General features: G+C 42.3%; 1 protein-coding gene across 1 annotated transcript; it reads right to left on the reverse strand.

The window, feature by feature from the left end:
• Positions 1-8,168: 8,168 nt before the first annotated feature.
• On the reverse strand, positions 8,169-9,930 carry tmem121ab (transmembrane protein 121Ab). Its single transcript, XM_047049785.1, has one exon. The coding sequence runs from the start codon at positions 9,864-9,866 to the stop codon at positions 8,922-8,924; it is 945 nt and encodes a 314-aa protein (XP_046905741.1). The 5' UTR covers positions 9,867-9,930; the 3' UTR covers positions 8,169-8,921.
• Positions 9,931-20,976: the final 11,046 nt, after the last annotated feature.

Genomic DNA, 20,976 nt, shown 5'->3' on the forward strand with positions numbered 1-20,976 from the left:
TCGCAGCAGAATTGTCTATCCGTTCTCTTCCTTACAATACTTCTACAAAACCTGGCTCATGGATTTTGCCTTATCACGCTCTTTTACAGTTTTGACAGTAGTAACTGCTGCACTTTTTCCCTGACTACCACGTTGTTGGTTGATCTCTGTTGTAATTAGTATTTAAGTCCCTGTTTTGTTTACACTTCTTGTTTGTTGATGTTATGATATCACGTATGTTTTGCTGCCGTCATCTCTTTGCTCTTTGGTCCATCCCTCCTACGCTCACCGTTACAGAGGCACATTCATAATGTTCCCTTAAGGTCATTCAGAGGTACTGAATGTTGCATTTTTGGGACATAACAGGTACATTCATAACATGTGAATGGGGAACGTTATGAATATACCTATAACCTCCCAAACAGACTGTGACGTTCAGTATCAGTACCTCAGAAAGACCTTAGGGAACATTACAAATGTCTTGTACATCATGACATTCATCCCCTATTTACACCGGACCCGGCGCGGTATGCCTGCAAAGCGACAGTCGTGGCTGGTCGCGGCCATTCTAGTCAATGGTGCAGTTCACACCAGACGCTCTGCGTTTCAGAAGCATCCCAGACGCGGGCCTTCGCGCAGCTTCGCGACAGAAGTAGCTTTTCTACTTTTGACGCAGCCGTGAGGTAAAATATAAAATAAGTCAGAAAATCGGGGGGCCTGTTCCATAAAACGAGTTTACCAAATAAACGGGAAAGAAAGGGCCAAAATCTTAAATACTTTGGGGGGGACAATTACATTACATTTTCTCAAGAGCAATTTCTGTGGGGGGACATCAAAAGCAGTGCTGTAACATATTACCTACATTGTAATGTATATTTAGGAACCATAATGACTAGGCCTAACACAGGATTATTGATAGGTAGTCACTGATGCATGTTGTAATGATTCAACATTTCTGGGCATAAATAGTTTACGGACTCTGTTCTTTGAATCTCGTTCATTACTTTTTCGAGTCATTCAACAACGGGGGGTGGGGGTCGGGGCTGGGGGCTGGGGGCTGGGAGGAAGTGGATGAAACCATTGTGAGACAAAGAAAAATAAAAACAACTAATTACGTGTGTCAGTAATCTGAAAAAAAGTGCTTTTTCATTTCAAATTACAGAGTTATGTTTACAATGATATATTGGGTACAGACAAATATTAGGACATTTTGACTAGGATTGTGTGTGTGTGTGTGTGTGGGGGGGGGGGGGGGGGGGGGGGGGGGGCACAAGAGTCCCAGGAAGCAGGGGAAGAGCTGCATGTCCAGGTGGACTCTGATATTCCAACTCCAACTGATGTTACAGGACTACTGCAATGTCCTGCAGCGTATTCTGGGGAAGGGGGCCATCATGCAGGGCACTACCCTGCAGCTGGTAGAGGTGAACCAGTCGACCCTCTCACAGTGGTTCAACCGCAAGATGAAGAGGTAGGATCTGGCTGTGCTGCTACAGGGCATAAACTTGCCAGGTCCTTTGTCTGGCTGCCGAGCCTCTCCTGCCAGCCAACGTCTGCCCGCTCGCTGTTGCTCCACTTCAACACCAGGGAGCAGCCCACACCTAACACGTGCCACAGAGCACAGCAGGGCAGGCAAAGACCAAGAGGCGTGCAACTTGTGCAGCCCCAACACCACCTCCGGCGGTCCGAACAAGGCTGGCAGCCCAGAGGCATCTTTTCACTGCCATAACCGTGCCCTCAGCCGCCCTTGGAGTCCCCACTCCCATCCCTATCATGCCCACCCTACCCCCATTGCCCCTCACCCTACCCATACCGCCCCTCGCCCTGCTGCCATCCCCACTGCACTTTTTGTTTCTAAAGCCCCTGGTATGAGGCCACCCTCTGCCCCATCTCCATTGATGGTCCCACAAGCCCTGCATTTTGTCCCACCCTCTTCCTGCACCACCCAGCTTCATCCTGGTCCAGATCCCCGTGCCTACCAGAGGAGAGTGGAGGCCAACAAATGCTGGAAGTGTGGCCAGAACTCTATCCAGAGAGCAGTGGCTGAAGGAGAAAAATAAATGGTAATTATTTGGGCCTTTGTATATAGTTTTCATTGCTTAGATATAGTAAATGCTCATATTTTCCCTGTGTATATAGTTTTCATTGTGTAAATAGTGTAATTTAGCATATCATTTGCCTGTATATATAGTTTTAATTAGTTGTTGTTGTTGTTCATTGTCCACTTTTGCACTTGAAACTAAATGTTTCTATTTATTAACAACTATTTGTTGGTTAGTCCGTCTTTATTTCCCAATCACTTCTCTTTTTAACCAAATACGACAAGTCTACAAAAAGTACGAGCAGCAAAAAATGCTTTGAGTGAAACGTTTGCTTGCACATGTTGTTTTAAAACATTTAATTATACGGATCATGCAAATGTTGATATGGTAAGTGCAGAAACAAAACAGGATGTGGGAGTAATATGCGAAGGCAGAGCTTCAGATAAGAGCATACAAAGCTCAAAAGCCACACAGTTTGAAGGATACAAATGCCTTTCAAATTACACTTAATTTGCAATGTATCTCCATCAAGCTTAAATTGTTACATTTTGATAACATAACACTTGGAAACTCAAGTGGTTGTTTATAAAAAATAGTAAAAAGTGCCGTAGGTGGGACGCAAACCGCAGAACATTGGTTCCATTCTACCTCTACCCCACGCTGTAAAACTCGGCATTTCTGGTGTTTTTTGTATTTTCTTAAAATATAATGGGTTAAAAACGTTTAAATTATGAATGAGGACTCTCAAATTGTCCCCATTCTCTCTTTCCCCTCTTTTTTTCTCCCATTTTCCTCTTTTTCTTTCTCCCTGCCTTCTCCCCCTTTTTCCTCCCCCTCAAACAGGTGACTGTTTCCCAGCTTTAGCTCAATGGGCTAAGACAGTGTACTGCAAAGTGCAAGGTCATAGGTTTAAATCCAGCCACAGCCTTTGGGCCTGTCGTGATCAGTGCCGCCGCTCCCACCACGCGCATTACGCGCTGTGCGTAGGGCCCCAGGTGCTGAGGGGGCACCAAAAATTGCCTAATGAAAATCATCATATTCATAATATTATAATGCCGATAATATTTCAGTATAGAAATATTAGGGACTTTTTAGCAAGTTTATCACAATACAAGCAGAACAAGATACATATTTAATTGCTCAAGAAAATAACAATGGTGCCCCCCCCCCCCCCCCCCCCAACAAAAAACACACTCAACTTCCCAAGCTCCCCGTGGGTGCCCTTCCATATGGTCTGTTGGATTACACCTGACGAAGTTTGACAGTAGGCTAAAAGTCAACCTTTTTGGAAATTCGAAAAGACAGCTGGAGTCAGGGGCAGAGAAAAGAAAGAAGAAAAAACTGCGAGATGATGCCCATGCATCACTTGCAGGTAAGTTCGCAGAGTTTTGAAAAAACATTTTTTTTGGAACTTTCCTGACGCGCTTAGATTCACAAATGCATTTTTTCTAAAAGATATCCTCTGCAGCCATCAGATGTCTCCAATTTTAGCCAATCACATTAACGTGTCTATGTGGTCTTCAACAACCTGCCATAATGACGGACATCGTCTCCTTCATATCACGAGCAATGTCGTCTGGTAGCATGTAGGTGAAATGTTGCTTGTTAATCTTATTAAACCGATGATCATACGTGATTGAATATTGTTGAGAATGGCAGGATTCATGTTTAGTCATTTTCCGTGTTTCCTAGGCTAACGCAGAGCCCTTCTACCCATATTAGACATTCTCCGGTGATTGGCTAAAATTGGAGACATCTGATAGGCTGCAGAGGATATCTTTTAGAAAAAATGCATTTGTGAATCTAAGCGCGTCAGGAAAGTTCCAAAAATCCACACCAACGATTACAGCGATTCACACCAACGAATGCAGGGATTCACACCAACGAATGCAGGGATTTGTAACTTGTGTTTGTCAGGTTGCAAACGAATGTAATAGGGTCATTTATTTGTGAATCGCGTTACATTTGTGAATCACGAAATACATTTGTGAATCGTGTTACGTTTGTTTGAATCGTGTTACGTTTGTTTGTTTGAATCGTGTTATGTTTGTATGAATCGTGTTATGTTTGTTTGGATTGTGTTATGTTTGTTTGAATCGTGTTGCGTTTGTTTGTTTGAATTATGAAACTAATCTAACTCCATACAAAGTAACTACATCTCAGCTAACAGGGGCGGTGGACAAAAAAATACCACAGTGTAGAAGGTACTACTGTAATACAATACTACAGTAATAGTACAACCGTGGAACTACAGTGAAACATCTAACGTCTAAATTGCCTAAGTATAAAGCAACAATAATATCTCAACTATGTAGCTTGCTGATTAATGTATAGTGAAGAAAATAATAACACTATAGTACAATAATAACATCTCAATTCCTCAACTACAGTCTTACAATGACGTCTCTATTACAGTAGTCCCTATGTCACAGGTGTAGTCATGCGCTTGTCAGTATTGCATCCTCCTGATTTTGCCCACACCAAGGTTTGAACTACAAACGTAACGGTCACCCTTATATACACGGCTTTAGCCAGCTACGCCAGCCAAAAAAAACATCCTTTGATGGCATGGATATTACACAGAGGACTGAGTTGAATCAACTTGGTTCCTCCTAGTAAGAGCAGTGGCTAGTACAGTGCAACAGATGGGGGCAGGTAACAACATATCTTAAGTGCAACATCAACTACTCCTTAGGGCAGTTTTCAGACAGTGTAGCAACAGGATCACAAAAACAAAGTGCATGGGTGGAACAAAGTCTTTGGTATCCCAAGAAGAAATGATCTGCAGAGTGCTGCTTTCAGTGCCCTTAGGCCGAGGATAAAAACAGAGGTTATTCAAAGTGAAACTTGAGGCGGAGCATCTGGAGACCACGGTGGAAGGATCGTAGGGACAGTGAGGTGCGTAGATGAACAGGGAGGTCATTTCACCACTGTGGAGAATGGAAGGAGAGTCACCTTATGTTGGAAGACCAATTTTCTTTGTGCTAATGTTGCAACCAATGTTGCAGAGCGAAGTGCCTGAGTCGGTACGGACGGTTATAGGTGGAATGGATTACTTAAATAACTTGAATAGAAACTAAATGTAGTAGATCAGGGGTGTTCACTCCTAGTTCTCAGGATACGCTGTCCTGGATGTTATTGGTGTTTCCCTGCTCCAACACACCTGATTCAAATGAATGGGTTGTTATCAAGCTCTGTGGAAGCCTGATAACGACCATTCATTTGAATCAGGTGTACTTGCATTAGTAAGCATTCATTACATCAGTGAGTGTTTATAAAATAATAAACATATCCATTAAGCATTAGTGTATATTAAAGTAAATATGTAATATAAATCCATAATTAAAGCACATGTAAATATGTTGTTAATCATTAACTTTATAAATGGTATAAAATAAATTCTTGACTTGGCTTGACCTCACATCCTCATTTTGTAGTTCTGGTTTGGAACTGTATTTCGAAGAATATGTAGTTTAAGTATGAGAATCCAGGTATAAAACTGCTTATAAGTGAACCTATGAATCAAGAACAAATACTTTGTAACTGTGTTTATTTAAGGGATAATGTATAGAACGCTGGTCATTATCGGGAAAATAAGCCCCGACAGGGCAAACAGCACCCCTCCGCTTCGCGTCGGGGTGTAGCTTCGCTCTGAACGGGCTTATTTTCCCGATAATGACCGGCATTCTATACATTATCCCTTACTTAACATAGTGTTTGTATCTAGCTTAAAGACAGGGTAGGCAATGTTGTTGAGAAATACTTTTTGTCATATTTGCCGAAAGTAACTTAGTAGTTGTCTTGATAACAACAAATATATCTAAAGGTTTGAAGGTAATATGAAATCATTTGTGGGCATCGCAATACTGTAATAAACACGACCAATCATTAAGGGGTACCCTGACTATTTATTGGACGGGATACCTACCTGTGCCCCTCCACTCAATGCTCATTACTGTAGTTTTGTGAGAGTGGCTTTGAAGGGAGGTGGGATATTTTGGGTTTGAATCCTGTCAAAAAGAAGCTAAAATAGCTAGCTTCACACAACATGCCTTCCCTGCCTTTAATCTTTAAACAATGGTTTACAATCAACAATGAATTATGTTTCAGGAATTATGAACTGACTATTAAGTAATTATTTGCAAATGTTTCATATTGTTATCTACTATGAAGTGTTACCAAATAGGCAGTGTCTGGCATGGCCATGTGTGGCTGTCCTCTCTGGGTTTGTTAGATTATACCACACACATCTGTCATGTCACAGGCACATTAGTGTTGGATCCAGCCCAAGGTATACATTTAGTGCTGGAATAAAGATTCATGAAATGTGTGCACAGACCATTATATCTGTGACTTAGTGGGTGACGTTGAATAGCTTTCTCAGATTGTTTGCATAACTCTCAACCATACATATAGTTGCTGTATATGATCCGTATTTGGCTAATATTTCATACTACCAAGGGGAACATCTTCTATGCATTCAATGCATCTTTGTCTTAAAATTCTAAAAGCAGAATAGCAACATGTAGAATTTTGTCCAAAAAAGTCCAAAAAACAATGCCTGTTTAAATATGTTGACCAATTTATTTAAGTTTGTAAATATGAGTATAATGTCTAGAGGTGAAAGACCAATTCAAAATTATGATTATAAAAATAATTATCAAGCATGTAAGTGCACTTTAGAAAAGGGTGCTATTGGGCAGTAGAACTGAATGCAACAGTGTACGGATTCTAAATGGAATTTGGAGGGTATAGTAGAGCAACAAAGCAAGAGAAAGCTAACAATTCAGAAACGTGAGACCTGTCAACAAGGGGAAGCAAAAGCTTTAATCAAAAGCACCCACAGGGATCTGAATTAATCTCATGGAGATGGAATATTCCAGCAGTTATGGACCCAGAATAAATCATTGGTGGAGAGAAAAGCTTTTTGATGACCCCATTACATATGGAGAGGGCACAATTAATTACTTGATGCACAGGCTAGGTGATTTATGAATGAATCTCAAGCTAAGAGGGTCCGATAGGTGATTTAGTGCAGTGGGGGCTAAAGGAATTTATTTTATTCCCAAACTTGTCATTGCTTTTTCTCTTTAAACACTTGTGGTGGTGAAATTTATTTCAACAATAGGTGCATTTGAAGAGAACACTCAGAGAAAACTAGTAACAAAAATAAAAGCCATAATTCAACATAAACAAACATTTAAAATGGTACTATGCTGTCTGTCTTTCTTTGTTCTTTCTCTGAGTGCTGCTCTTTCTTCAGTCTGTGGTTGATGGAGTTAAGGGGCACTAAGGTTACTCCAGCTTGGCTCCAAGTGCTGGTACAGGTAATTAACCTTTGGAGTTTTGAGCACAGTAAAACATAATTGTTCCTGTATTTGACGTCTCCTTCTGTCCTCAATGCTTTGCCTTGTCAATGTCATGCAGTTGAGTAAATCTCCATGGTAACACAAAATGTATCACAGGGTTTTCAAATGATAGGTAGCACAGCATACATTAGATGTTGAAAACCAAAACAGAGGTCTTCCCCACAGGACCATATATTTTTGTAGGCTTATTTTGAAAAGTTTATTATTAGTATTAGTGTGTGTGTAACATTTGTCTGTTTTCAGTGAATTGAGTTTGAAGCAAGGCCGGCTGTGGAGTGCATATATAGACCACTCTGGGTCACTTCCTTTTTTTCAGACCCTCCTCTGACACCGTGATAGAAAAATAACATGACACTTAATGAATAACATCTAAGATCAAAGTTCCACATGTAGACTGACTGTTGACAAATGTAGGTCTGCAACTGTCTTTTGAATACACTATGTTTTTCAGTTTTGATCAAATTTGAATGAAAACTTGTAAAGATGCTCAAGGATTGGGGGCCTGAAACAACCATTCAATGTGAGAAGCACTCTCACACTCACACAATTGTTCCTTTCAAATTTTCAGTTTCATAAGCTAACAGTACAGACCCATTTTAGTAGTTTTTTTCAATACATTTATTAAAACATCACTGGCCTCAAACATACAAGTAAGATAATAATGTACATAATAATAACACCAATAATAATAATATGATCATGAACAAAGCTTTAATTAGAAATTGTTCTCCCTCAATTGGATTGTACATGTATCCTTTTATCATTGAGGCAATGTCTGCACTTTTCTGCATTCTCTGAGTTCAAGGCTTAGTTGTGGAGGAATGTACCATAACAGAAAAAAAAAATTCCCATCAGTATTACTGACATCAACACAAATGAACCTCTCTTGCACTCTTTTACTAATTGCATTTGTCAACACAAATCCAAATACAATTTGAAATACACACACAAACACACACACACACGCTCAGACTTGTAGAGTAGATTGTAGAGTTCTGATGCGTCCTGTTGGTTGTAAAGTGTTACACTGACAGAGGTCGCAAGCTCCAGATCCATTCTCAGCTGAACCAAGCAGAGGCTGAATTCTAAAACACCTTTTACACAATTTAACACAAATAAACCCTAATGATTGATTTTCATGACAATCACCTCCTGGTCTACCACTTCAAATACATTTTCTGTTCAAGGTGAGAGGTACTCTCAGTTGATTTAAAAAGAAAAGTTGTTTCCAAAATATGTGAAGGAACGTATTGTCCAATTTACACAATTAAAGGTCACCAAATGTAAAGATAATTTCAGGTACTTAAAAAAAATGCAATACAATAAAAACATCATGTCCTTTTACTCATAATAAAGGGGAGTATAACCATCCAGAAACAGGCTAGGCTGGAAATATTCCACTGGTATTTCCACAGTTTACGTTCTCCTGACAGGAGCAGAAAACCATCCCGTTACAAACATTCCAAATTGAATCTGAGGGCTCAGTAACTCAGCCACAGCTGTGGTGTGTCCCTGGTGAATCCAGTGCTGGCGGTCATGTGTCAATAATGTCCTGGGCAGGCGAGGGTTCGTGGGGCAAGCTTGTGGCGTTGGGCAGCGGTTGCGTGTGGCTTATCGAGTTTTGCTGCAGCTCCAGTGCCATGGCATTCTGAGGATGAGGGAACTCCTTTACCTGCCTACGGTACTCCAGGAACGTCGAGACCTTGGTGGCAATAGCCACCACGTTCTTACCAACAAAGATGGTGGAAACACGGCTGTCCTGGAAAAGCACCATGTTGACACCGCGAATAAGAATGGTAACCACATTTATGGTGACTAAGCTGAGGACAGGGTATAGCATCATCTTCTGTGGCGACACATGTTCGCCCTGCATGCTAATCTCACTAAGGGACACACAGGGCAAGATGAGCAGCAGGATGTAGCAGTAGAAGAACATAAGGCCCTCTGCCCAGATGGGCAGGCCGGTCCGCTGGGGCTCCCAAAGGTTGGCCTGGATGTCGAGCAGGTCCAGTAAGTCCAGAGCTACCCAAAACAACCTGCCCCGCATGTCCTCCTTCTTCCGGAACGTTCTCACATACTCCATGCTGTCCAGAGCAACCAGGACTAGGTAGAGACCTGGCACGCATACAGACAGCAGCAAGGTGAGAGCCTTCCGGGCTACTGTCTCCAGACTTTTCCTGTCCGCTTTGCAGTTCTGGAAGACGAAGTAGAGCTTGATCTCCAAGACAAATATGTAGAGGAACCAGAGGATCATGGCATAGCCTCGGCGGGCGGTTCGCACCTCAGCGCCCACCCACACAGCCACATAGCGCAGCACAATGAGAAAACACACATCTCCCACCAGCACAATGATACACACGCCGATCTTCCTGGGGCCCTGGTTCTGTTCCACCAGGTAGGCGTCCATAAAGGCCATGCTGGTCATGATGACAATGGTGGTGAGACACACGTGACGTTTGTCCGGGGGCGGCAACACCATGGCGAGGGCGCCAGCTGTCTCTATCTCTCAGTCCACAGTGTTGGGAAGTTGAAAAGAGCAGTTTAGGAAAAGGACACACTTGTGTCAGGTAAAAAATGTTTGGTACAGCAACTCAAAGTGTTTGCAGAAGAGCATGAGTCATTTAGTTCTTTGAAATGGTCTGTGCTTACAGGTGATCCGTTTCAGGCCATGCAAATGCAGTAACATTCCCTCATTACTCAGCGCAGTTCCATTGATTCTGCTCATCCACTAAGCAGCAACCAGTATGAGGGCTGATGTGCCATGACTGAGATGGGGTGCTAATCCACACTAAGCCAGGGAAGAAGAGGCTCACGCAGAAGGCTTGTGGTGAGGGCTGTGTGAAGGGTTTGGGTCACAAAGGTTAGTTCTGGTGTGTCGGTGGCCTTATGGGGAACAGCAATGTAACGCAAGTGTATGTTTATGTGTGTGGAGGTTAAAGCTCAGTGTGTGCCAGGAATCACACAGCAGATTAGGACTGGGCACTGTGTTTCAGTGTGTATGTTCAACTCTTTACTGGGGTACAGTGTGTGTGTGGCTCCTTTTGCTGTGGTGCAGTGGTGTGTATGTGTGTTTGTGTGAATGAGAAAGAAAAGGCCAGATCCCCAGCAGCCATAAATCACAGAGACAGTAGGTCAACGGCCCGTGGGGCCTTGCGTCCAACGATAGCTTCCCCGGGGGGAGGCTCTTACACTGGCCCACAGATGCATCCTCTCCCCCCTTTGCCACGTGCCAGCCAAATCACAGCCTGTAATAGAAAAATGGAAAGAGGGGGAATAGTGGGGTACAGAAAAAGAGAGGCAGTAAGATGGAAGAGAGAAAGAGAAACGGATGGAAAAAGAAGGAAAAAACATTGTCAGATGATTCTAGTGTTGCAAAAACCATCCACATGCAAAAACACAAGTAATATAACCTGGCTCTAAATACAGCCTGGTCTTTCTTACTTTATTATAAGAAGAATCAGGGACACAGCCAGACTTTGTAACAACAGGGGCTTAGCCCCTTTCTGCAGCGTTTGACACGGTTAACCACCAGATCCTGCTCTCCAGACTTTCTGAGATGGGCATCACTGGCACTGCACTCCAGTGGATCTCATCCTACCTGTTGGGAAAATCCTACCAGGTCTCCTGGGGAAGCAAACTGTCAGGCCCTCGCCAGCTCTCCGCTGGTGTCCCACAGGGCTCCGTCCTTGGACTCCTCCTCTTCTCTCTGTACACCACCTCACTTGGACCAATCATCACCTCCCATGGCTTCTCCTACCACTGCTACGCTGACGACACGCAGCTGTACCTGTCGTTCCCCCCGACTGATCCGGGGATCTCAGCTAGCATTGAGGCCTGCCTCACAAACATCTCCGCCTGGATGACTGAGCACCACCTCCAGCTGAATCTCGCCAATACAGAACTTCTCATCATCCCGGCTAAACCCTCCATCTCCCACGATCTGTCAATCACCCTGGAATCTGCGACGGTGACCACTTCATCCTCTGCCAGGAACCTTGGGGTTACCATGGATGACGATCTCCCTCACGGCCCACATTGCCGCAGTCTCCGGGTCTTGTAGATTCACACTCTACAACATCCGGAAGATCAGGAGATACCTGTCTGAGCACTCCACCCAGCTGCTAGTCCAAGCACTGGTCCTCTCCAAGTTGGACTACTGCAACTCGCTGCTCGCTGGTCTCCCAGCATGTGCAACCCCGCCTGGTCTACAATCTACCCAGACGCTCCCATGTTACCCCGCTCCTCATCTCTCTCCACTGGCTACCCATCAACGCCCGTATCAGATTCAAGACCCTAGTACTGACCTTCCGAGCAGTGAACGGGACTGCACCCGACTACATCAAGTCTCTCCTGCAACCTTACACCCCCACCCGTCACCTACGGTCCTCTTCAGACAACGGTGGTCCCACCGCTCAAGACCGCCCGGTCCCAACACAAGCTCTTCTCCTGCCTGGCCCCCCAGCTCCCCACCTCCATCAGGGACACCGACTGTCTCCAAACCTTCAAGAAAAGGCTCAAGACGCACTTGTTCCGGGAGTACAACGGCACTTAGGAATGCTTGGCTGGACCTGATGTTAGTTTCCTCCAGGATCACAATGACTCTTATTGAGTGACTTTTTGCTCTTGTAGGTTATTTATAACGAAGTTAAGTCTTGTACTCGCTGTGAAATAATTTACTGTTGATTGTTCTTCTACAGGTAGTCCTGCACTTTTTGTGGTTCATGTTGTTTTAATTTGTAACTTGTATAACTGCATGCACTTATGGGTCTTCCCTTTTGGCACTTGTTTTGTTTTTTTCACAATGTATGCTTCATGTTTTGGCTGCTTGCCTGCCATGTCTGGGACTACCTCGTTGTTATGATCAGTGACCTATGCTCTTTTGTAAAGTTCTATCTTGGAAGTCGCTTTGGATAAAAGCGTCTGCTAAATGCATAAATGTAAATGTAGCCCAAATCTAGGACCTAGTCAAGGTTTTATTTGAACTTAGAGATGGCCTTCTACAGGTTAGGCGAGCACGTGCAGCTTGAAAAAATAATAGTTTTTTTAGCATTATGTAATATAAACATTACGTTGCACTCATATTATTACATTCTCCAAAAATTACAACCCAAGTTTCAACCAAGGATTTTCGGAATTTTTGATAAAACCAAAGCCCCAGAAGCCACCCCCACCCTCCCCCCTCCGCCCATGAGAAGGATCCTGTCAAGATCCCTTTAAAGGCCATATGGCAGGTTAAACACTACTATTGTTAAATGGGTACATGAAACACCAAGATATGTATTGTATATCATTAATTTTTTCCCCAAATGGTGTTAAAGACCAATTTTCGTCTTTTTTGGTGTTAGCATTAGCATATTAGCACAATTCGGTGATTAAGTCACATTGGGAAGACGTGGAGGAGACTAGCCTCAGACTAGTACTAGAACTATGGCGACTGACTGCAACTCACCAATGCGCTTCACTCACTCGCTTCATTCTCCTCGGACCATCTAACTACATAAAACATATACACAATTTCTGCAGAATGAAACACTTTCTGTTATGCACGGTAGGCTATTGCAGCTTCGTCTCAAGATTTTTACAGTCCGTGCAGCTAATTTAATGCTCAACACTTGAACACGGGGGCTTGTTACTTGAAAGAGGAACTAGAGAGGGTATAATTTGGGGGGAAATTGTAGGGTGTGCTTGCTTGCGTTGGTTGCAGATGGCTCAGTTTATCATGAAACAAGCCAAATCCCGGTGATACAAGGTATTCTAACAACGTTGTCACCGGCAGTATTTTTCTGATGGAATTGCGATTCAAACAGTACCATCTGCTAACTGAAAATATGCCCCCAAACATTGTGGGGGAAAGAAGAATCATTGCAAAAAGTTGCTACTTTTTCGTTTTATATTACATTTTGTGACCCAACAACATCAAATACAATGGATAACAGTTTAAATATTCATTACCAACAACCAAATAGCACAAATTCGTTGGAAAAATAAACTTGCCATATGGCCTTTAAATCATCATAAAAACCTATTTTATTGTCAGAACCAAAGGTCTTCATTGAAAAATTGTACACCATTTCAATGATACTACTAGCCTGGCTGCCAGCCCAACTTCTCCCCGCCCACAAACAAATTTGGTCGGGAAGTTGGGTCTGGAGGGTCTCGTATTGGGGACAACTGCAGAAAACCAGAATCGGGACGGACCAATGAAATTGCCAGGGCGGGCTTTATACGATGATGGACAGATGATCAACAGTAACGTAATCAACAACGTCACGAAAGAGCGCTTGGGTTGAATTCGTTTTCAACAAACAACACATTACGTTGCTCTGATTGGTTGTAGGTCTATCCAATTGAGCGAAGAGGCATTTGTTTTACGAGTTCGGTTGAAACACGCCCCATAGTCACAGCCCAATGGACAGTTTTCAGACTCATATTCTGACTAGAATTATGAGTATGACAACGTCAGGCTATGATACTACAGCTTTCGATATTGATATCTGTGTGCAAATCTCATACAGTTTGCCCTATTTTAAATACATTTTCTCTAATTATGTCCTCTCATGGCATTTAATTATTGAGTGTCAAGTTTGACCTGTTTTGTATTCTGTATGTATGTGTTGAGACGCGTGACATCTAAGGTCAGGAGCACTCATCAACAATCTGCTTTGACATTTACAGCTCTTAGTAAAAACATAATGGATGCCAGGCATTTAGCATTGGCAGCAGTAGCTGGCCTTGTGCCAACTTCCTCCATTAATATCCTGCTATATGTATAAATATTAGCTAGGAAGAGAACAGGAAGTGAAAAACTGATGTGGGGTAATTGAGCAGTAATACCTCCTTTCATGTAATTGAAGAGTGGATCATATTTTAACATGCTGCCTGCATCCTGCAGGGTTAACATTATGTTATGTGCCACAGTCAAACTACACCAAGACATGGTTATGTCTTACCAAAGTTCAAAGAAGTAGGTATGTATTTAGGCATCTGGATTGATTAAAATCTTTCCTTTGAGGAAATGACAATTTTTTACTATTTTTCTTGTACTTGGTTTGGGCAACATATAGATAACAGTATACTTCAAAAAATACAATGTTTGTCTACAGCACTTTGTTTACACTACTTCATCACTATATGCCTAAAATACTATGACTGGAGAAACTAAAAAGCTCATGACTTTATACTTTTGAGTTGGTGTGTCCTGCAAGGTCCACAAAATGACCACCTAATTTCGTAAACACTTCTAACAAAACCCTCTACCTCACTTTGCTTTTAAACTGGAGACTCCAATTACAGAGAGTTGCTTCCTGCACAAGTAGAGTGTAAATAACAAAGTTAAAACATTCTAAATTCAAAGACAGTGCTCTTGACTTTTAACTTTGAGGTGTCCTTCAGTGTGCTATCAATTAGGGTGTACAATTTAGTATTCCAAGCCATTCCAAACAATCCTGAAATTTAAAGTTAATTAACATGCATACAAAGTAATGATGTCCAATATTATCGTTATGTTATGGACAATAGGAATACATGTTAGTAGCCTCCAAAGAGACATATGGCAATGTCTGGGCCAAAGGGAGAGAGAAACCTGCCAATATAACTCCACCTTGCCATCTGTGAGTACAGGCTTCAAATAGCACCTGGTGCTAAATTAAGCTTGCGATTAATTGGTGAAACTAGTGCAACTTTCCATTATCTTAATCTGATTAGACCTGCATTGGGTTTTGTATGAATGTGTGGAATTTTCTTACATTAATCTGTGAAAATATTGTCTGTAACTAAAAGAAGGCTGTGTGCTGTCATCCAATCCACAGTCATTGCTTTTGGAGTTTATGCATAAGTATAATATGTTGTATAATATATATTGACATTAAACAGCTCTTGCTAAGCTTCTGTTGGAAAGCAGCTTTTTAGAGAAGTACTCAGACACCATTAGCCTTCTTTAAAATCCCAGTGCGTTTGAAGGTTTAAAAACTAATATGTAGAACAGCGTGTGAGAGATTATTTTTTTTTAAAGGTGATTAATTGACTGATTACTAGAATGCTGTGGGTCATTAACATGCTATAAGAAACAGCGCTCGGCATATACATCCCATCATCATCATTCAGATTACATTAATTTTGAATGGACTTTCTGATTGTTGCTCTAATAAATGGATTACAGTCGGAGCGATGATATGAGCCAACTAAATTGGATAATTTGGCGCTGTTAGGAATTAAGACACCAACCATTAAAACAGGAATCCTGGTAATTATTTTTGTGACAGAGCAGGGGGCTTGGAACAGATAGTCTAACTAGAAATTGTAGGGTGTGCTTGCTTGCGTTGGTTGCTGGGGTCCGTATTTAAATTACATTTTGAATCAAAACAAATACATTTGGCAGACTGGTGTAAAAATGGACCTAATCTCTATGACTTGAACGTCATTGTAAGTTTTTCCCTTCTCGTGATATTGTCAGGCATTTAGCCTACTCATATTGCATTCATTCATTAATAAAGAACCCCCTTTTAAGCTTATTTTAACAACAACGTTACCAGCAGTAGCTATCTCAGATGGAATCGCGATTCAAATAGTACCATAGGCTAACTGAAAATATGCCCCAACGTAAATAAGATTGTAATGTATAAGCCATATAAATAAGCATTTTATTTAGTTACTAGTTTATTTAGTTTACTTTATTTTCATAAAGATGTCAGTGGTAGAGATCATTGTCAGTAACAAGGCAAAATGAGATATAGCCCTGCTGTGTGGAGAATCTGCCCCGGTAAATTGTAGGCTACTACTACTACTAGACTGTCTTGGTAGCGATTGCGTTGGTTGAATTCGAATTAACGTTACTTCCGTTGTACGGTTTAGGCTGAAATGAATTATTTTCATGAACAGATTGACAAAGTTTAGGCTGTGGCAATGGAGTTCAGGTTAGTAGTCATTAGTTGGATAGTTTCACCTATTGAAAGACTTTTGATTTAAGTAAGGGTAGTGCCGAACATGTGCCACCGTTTGACTTCCTACTAGTACTGTGAACAGATGTGGAGATGTTTTTGTTAGCTAGCTACTAGACTAGGCTACAGCGTTGCAGTGAGCTACACTGGTTTGAGACCACAGGTAATGATAATTTCACCCACAAATAGTTTACTTGTAATCTAATGTCATAATAAATCCTACAACGAAAATGTAATTGTGAGGAATGTTAATTTTAACGATTGAAAACAGATGCATCATAGACCGCTGTAGTATGTGTTGCCCGGGCAACAGAGGCTAATGTCATGATGCTAATGCTTCAGTGAAATAGTAGACTACTGTTTCCGAAAGTACATGTACTTCCTTAATAATATTAGCTTATATTGTACATTACAATTGTGTGTCGTATCACAAAGTAAAATGTGCAAATAGTTATCACCCAGGCCTCTTTGCTTGTGGCGTTTCTGCAGCTGCCTTGCAGTAAAGCAGTTAGCCTAGCCATCTCCCAGAAGTTAACAAGCTGCTAAACTAATGTTCTGCTAGAGATAATCATGCAAGTTTTCGTGACGTTAGTGACGTTAGTGGCGTCAGTGACTGTGGCTAGCAAGTTAGCAACCGTTAGCTTCACTTTTCGCCACAAAAAAGGAACGGAACATAAATCCCAATACAAGCAACTCAATTGCTACCAAGACGAAACGTTTCAACCTAGGTTGTCTATGTAGTCCAAATATTAACAAAGTTTTAGGGGGGCAAAAATAAAAAATAATAATATATGTGTGAGATAACAATGGTTGTGCCCTTGCCGAAGGCAAAACACACCCAATTAAATTTTAAATTAAATTAAGTTTGAGTATCATTCATATGACACAAAAGAAGATAATCAAGTCAATAGCCATAGCAAAAGGAAGTATGTGATGCTTTGGATGATTACATCATTATTAAAGACACCTTCGGAGCCCTAACCTGGATCTCCAGATGGTTTGTTAAAAATCATCCAAACCATCTGGGAAGGCACAAAAAAGAAAGAAGCTTGGCAGACCATCTGTCTATCACCGTCCACCACAAGCTAACTTCATCCCTGCCCGTAGCTGCCAGTAGTTCCCCATAGGACGCTGATTGGTCAACTGTCTTGATAAGCCTATTAAAGGTCACATACTTCACTTTAGGAGGTTATTTAACATTAATAAGAGTTCCCCTCGCCTGCCTTTGGTCCCCCAGTGGCTAGAAATTTGGATAGGTGTAAACCAAGTCCTGGGTATTATTCTCCGCCTTTGAGAAAATGGAAGTTCAGACCCTCGGTTTTGAAAATCCCCTATTGTGACGTATCCCCTATTGTGACATAACCTCCCCTCTCTCTGCTTTGACAGAAACTAAGCTGTGACCATGCAAGTGTTTTTATCCTTGAGAGACATCATGGCTTGCAAACGAACGGAGCATTACATTTGCTCAGTTTGGATGTACAAAGGAAAACAAAAGTTTTTTTACAGTTCCTTCATCCAAGCCTTGGAAGACCCAGGGCCTCATGTACGTACATTCGCTATTAGCGCCATGGCCAACCCGCAGATTGCGCACGCTGTGATACTTCAGTTTACGTCGTATTTACGAAACATGCAAGTCATAGGGTAATCAGCGCCTTTCTCCGCCCACTGTACCGCACATTGCGAGCATTTAAACGTGCAATTGAATGGGCCTTCTTCTCTCTTTTTATCATGGATAGCCACCAAATTCGAAACAGCGATGACTGTTTGAAACAATCCTGATACCAACATTTGTAATGTAGCGAGGAGTTTAACAACTGCTGGAATGGAATGTGAATGCTGAGTCGGAGATTTGATGTAATCTTTGATTTCGTCCAGTACCTGTAATACTGCATGACAGCTTAATCTGTAACACGTAATGATTTTGTGTTCACTCAATTCCTTTGGCCTTTGTCTTCGTCTTGGTCGGTTACGGCTGCGATTTCATCAGGTGGCATATGCGCATCCTGGTTTACGCCTGCTTTTAAAAAGCGTAGAATTTTCAACAAAAAATAAAGTGTGCTTTCACAGGCGTTTTTTGTACGTACCGCGGAATACATAATTAGGCACATTTAACGCATCCCCTCCCATCTTTTTGTGGGAAACTCCCACTTTCCCCTTGACCCTCCCGTGAATGCATATGCATGACACAAAAAGCGCAATTTGCCATTTTCAGTTCCTGCGACAGGCAGTCTGCTCTTTTACCTCAGTGCACCATGTTTGTACATACCTCGCCATGCTTTTACGCGCAAATTGCGAAACAAATATGCCTGAAGTGGGCGCAAAAGCTTTAGTACATGAGGCCCCCAGTGTTTTAATTGTATTTTATCTGGAAATACGCTGACACAACTTCCCAAAGTTTATTATGTCTGCGCCAAACATTTCAGCCACGACTGTTTCCTCAACTTGAGCTAATACAAAGTTGCCCTTGCTGAAATAAAATTCTGGATCAGTACTAACTCTCCTTGGTCCAGCTACAAACCTTGGACAAGTAAGTTAACTAACGCTATATCATGGCTGATCAATTCGAGGCATCTTACAGCAACGGGGCTACGAGCCATGCGATACATCCATTGTAAACATTAGCACATGGTGCCGCCTCTCTCCTTCTCATGAGCAATTAATTTGATTTGATTAGTGTTGAGATATGTTCATTATGTACTCAGATGTATATGTAATGTAATGCTGTACTGTGGTATGTATATATGGTTACGCCACAGGCTAGGGTACAGGCTATAAAGGCCAATTTGCCATATGTTAGTTAGTCAGTTGAAGTTAGCTCTGACCGTGAGACTGATGTGTCAGAAACCTGTTAAATAAATACGCCAAGAACGGCTAAAGAAACTCCATCATTTATTCTTTCCTCCGAATGCAACGGTAGCTGCAGCAACAGTGCACCACAACTCAGCAGGTTATGGGCCCAGGAGTCGTTCGGAAGAAAAGTTTGACAGTTAGAAAGCCGCAACAAACCGCGTGCTAACGGGCAGCCTCTCATTAGTTATGAGGGATGCGCCCAATGAAGGAAGAAAAGCTCTGAAAATATTGAGAGAGTATTATGCAGGGAGGGGAAAACCCCGTATAATCAACTTGTACACCACGTTGACATCGCTTCAGAAGGCAAACCATGAGAGTATAATGGACTATATCATCAGAGCAGAAACCGCCATCACAGCGCTGAGGAACGCGGGTGAAACATTAGGAGACGGACTGCTAGTGGCTATGGTCTTAAAAGGACTGCCTGAGAGTTTTAAGCCATTTGCAATACATGTGGCACATACGGACAATAACATCACGTTTGCAGAATTCAAGACTAAACTACGAAGTTTTGAAGAAACAGAGAAGATAAACGCAACTGAGTCGAGCAACAGTGTGATGAAGACTCAAGGGAAGAGTGGAAGGCGTCCCGCCAAAACGGTCGCCCGTGGCTGGAACAAAGAAGACACAGAAATTTTATGTTTCAAGTGTGGCATCAAAGGCCACAGAGCGAGAGCGTGTCAACAGAAGACATGGTGTAGTTTTTGCAGAAGTGACACACACAAAGATGCCACGTGTAGGCGTAAGGACAAACAAGATGGTGTGAGTAAAGTCTCAGAAGATGCCGACGAGGACTACGCGTTCACGGTGAGAGACGGAGGAACCAGAACACAGCGGCAGCCGGCGCGCAGCATCCAGGAGAGGGGTCTGATGGTGGACACGGGAGCTACTTCTCATGTCATCACTGACATAACCGTGTTCAAGAGTTTCGACAGCGCGTTCAGGCCAGAAACGCACATTGCGTTTCTGGCAGATGGCACCCGGTGCAGCGGGATTGCTCAGCGGAGGGGGAATGCTAAGGTTTCCCTCATCGACAGCAACGGACAGCGACGAAAGGCGACACTGAGAGACGCTTTGATCGTACCGTCATATCCCCAGAGCATCTTCTCGGTGAAGGCAGCTACTACGAGTGGAGCAACGGTTGTCTTCAAAGAAGATAAAGATGTCCTGATAACCAGAGGTGGTACCAGATTTAACATTCATGTGTATGGAAAGCTGTATTATTTGCATACTGAATCTGAATCTAATGATAAGTGTAATGCCTGTCACGACATACAGGCATGGCATGAAATATTAGGCCATTGTAACTATGACGATGTTCTTAAGTTGCAAAATGTTGTCGTAGGTATGCTAATCAAAGGCGAAATGGGTAGGCCCGAACAAGATTGTGAGGTGTGTATTCAGGGAAAGTTTGCCCAAACCAGAAATAGGGACCCTGATACCAAAGCAAAAGCTCCCTTACAGATGGTACACACAGATCTTGCCGGTCCCGTAGCCACTGAGTCGAGAGATGGTTACAAATATGTGCAATCATTTACTGATGATTACTCAAGCGCAGTGTTTGTTTATTTTCTAAAGAAGAAAAGTGACACAGTACAGGCTACGGAAAAGTTCCTAGCAGATATATCCCCTTATGGGAAAGTGAGGTGCATCAGATCCGACAACGGAACAGAGTTTACATTCAGTGATTTCCAAGCAGTGTTGAGGAAAAATAAGATCAGACATGAAATGTCAGCTCCTTATTCCCCACACCAGAACGGAACAGCAGAGAGGGGTTGGCGTACTCTTTTTGAGATGGGTAAG

This window comes from Hypomesus transpacificus, chromosome 26 (assembly GCF_021917145.1).
Source record: "Hypomesus transpacificus isolate Combined female chromosome 26, fHypTra1, whole genome shotgun sequence".
Taxonomy (NCBI): Eukaryota; Metazoa; Chordata; class Actinopteri; order Osmeriformes; family Osmeridae; genus Hypomesus; species Hypomesus transpacificus.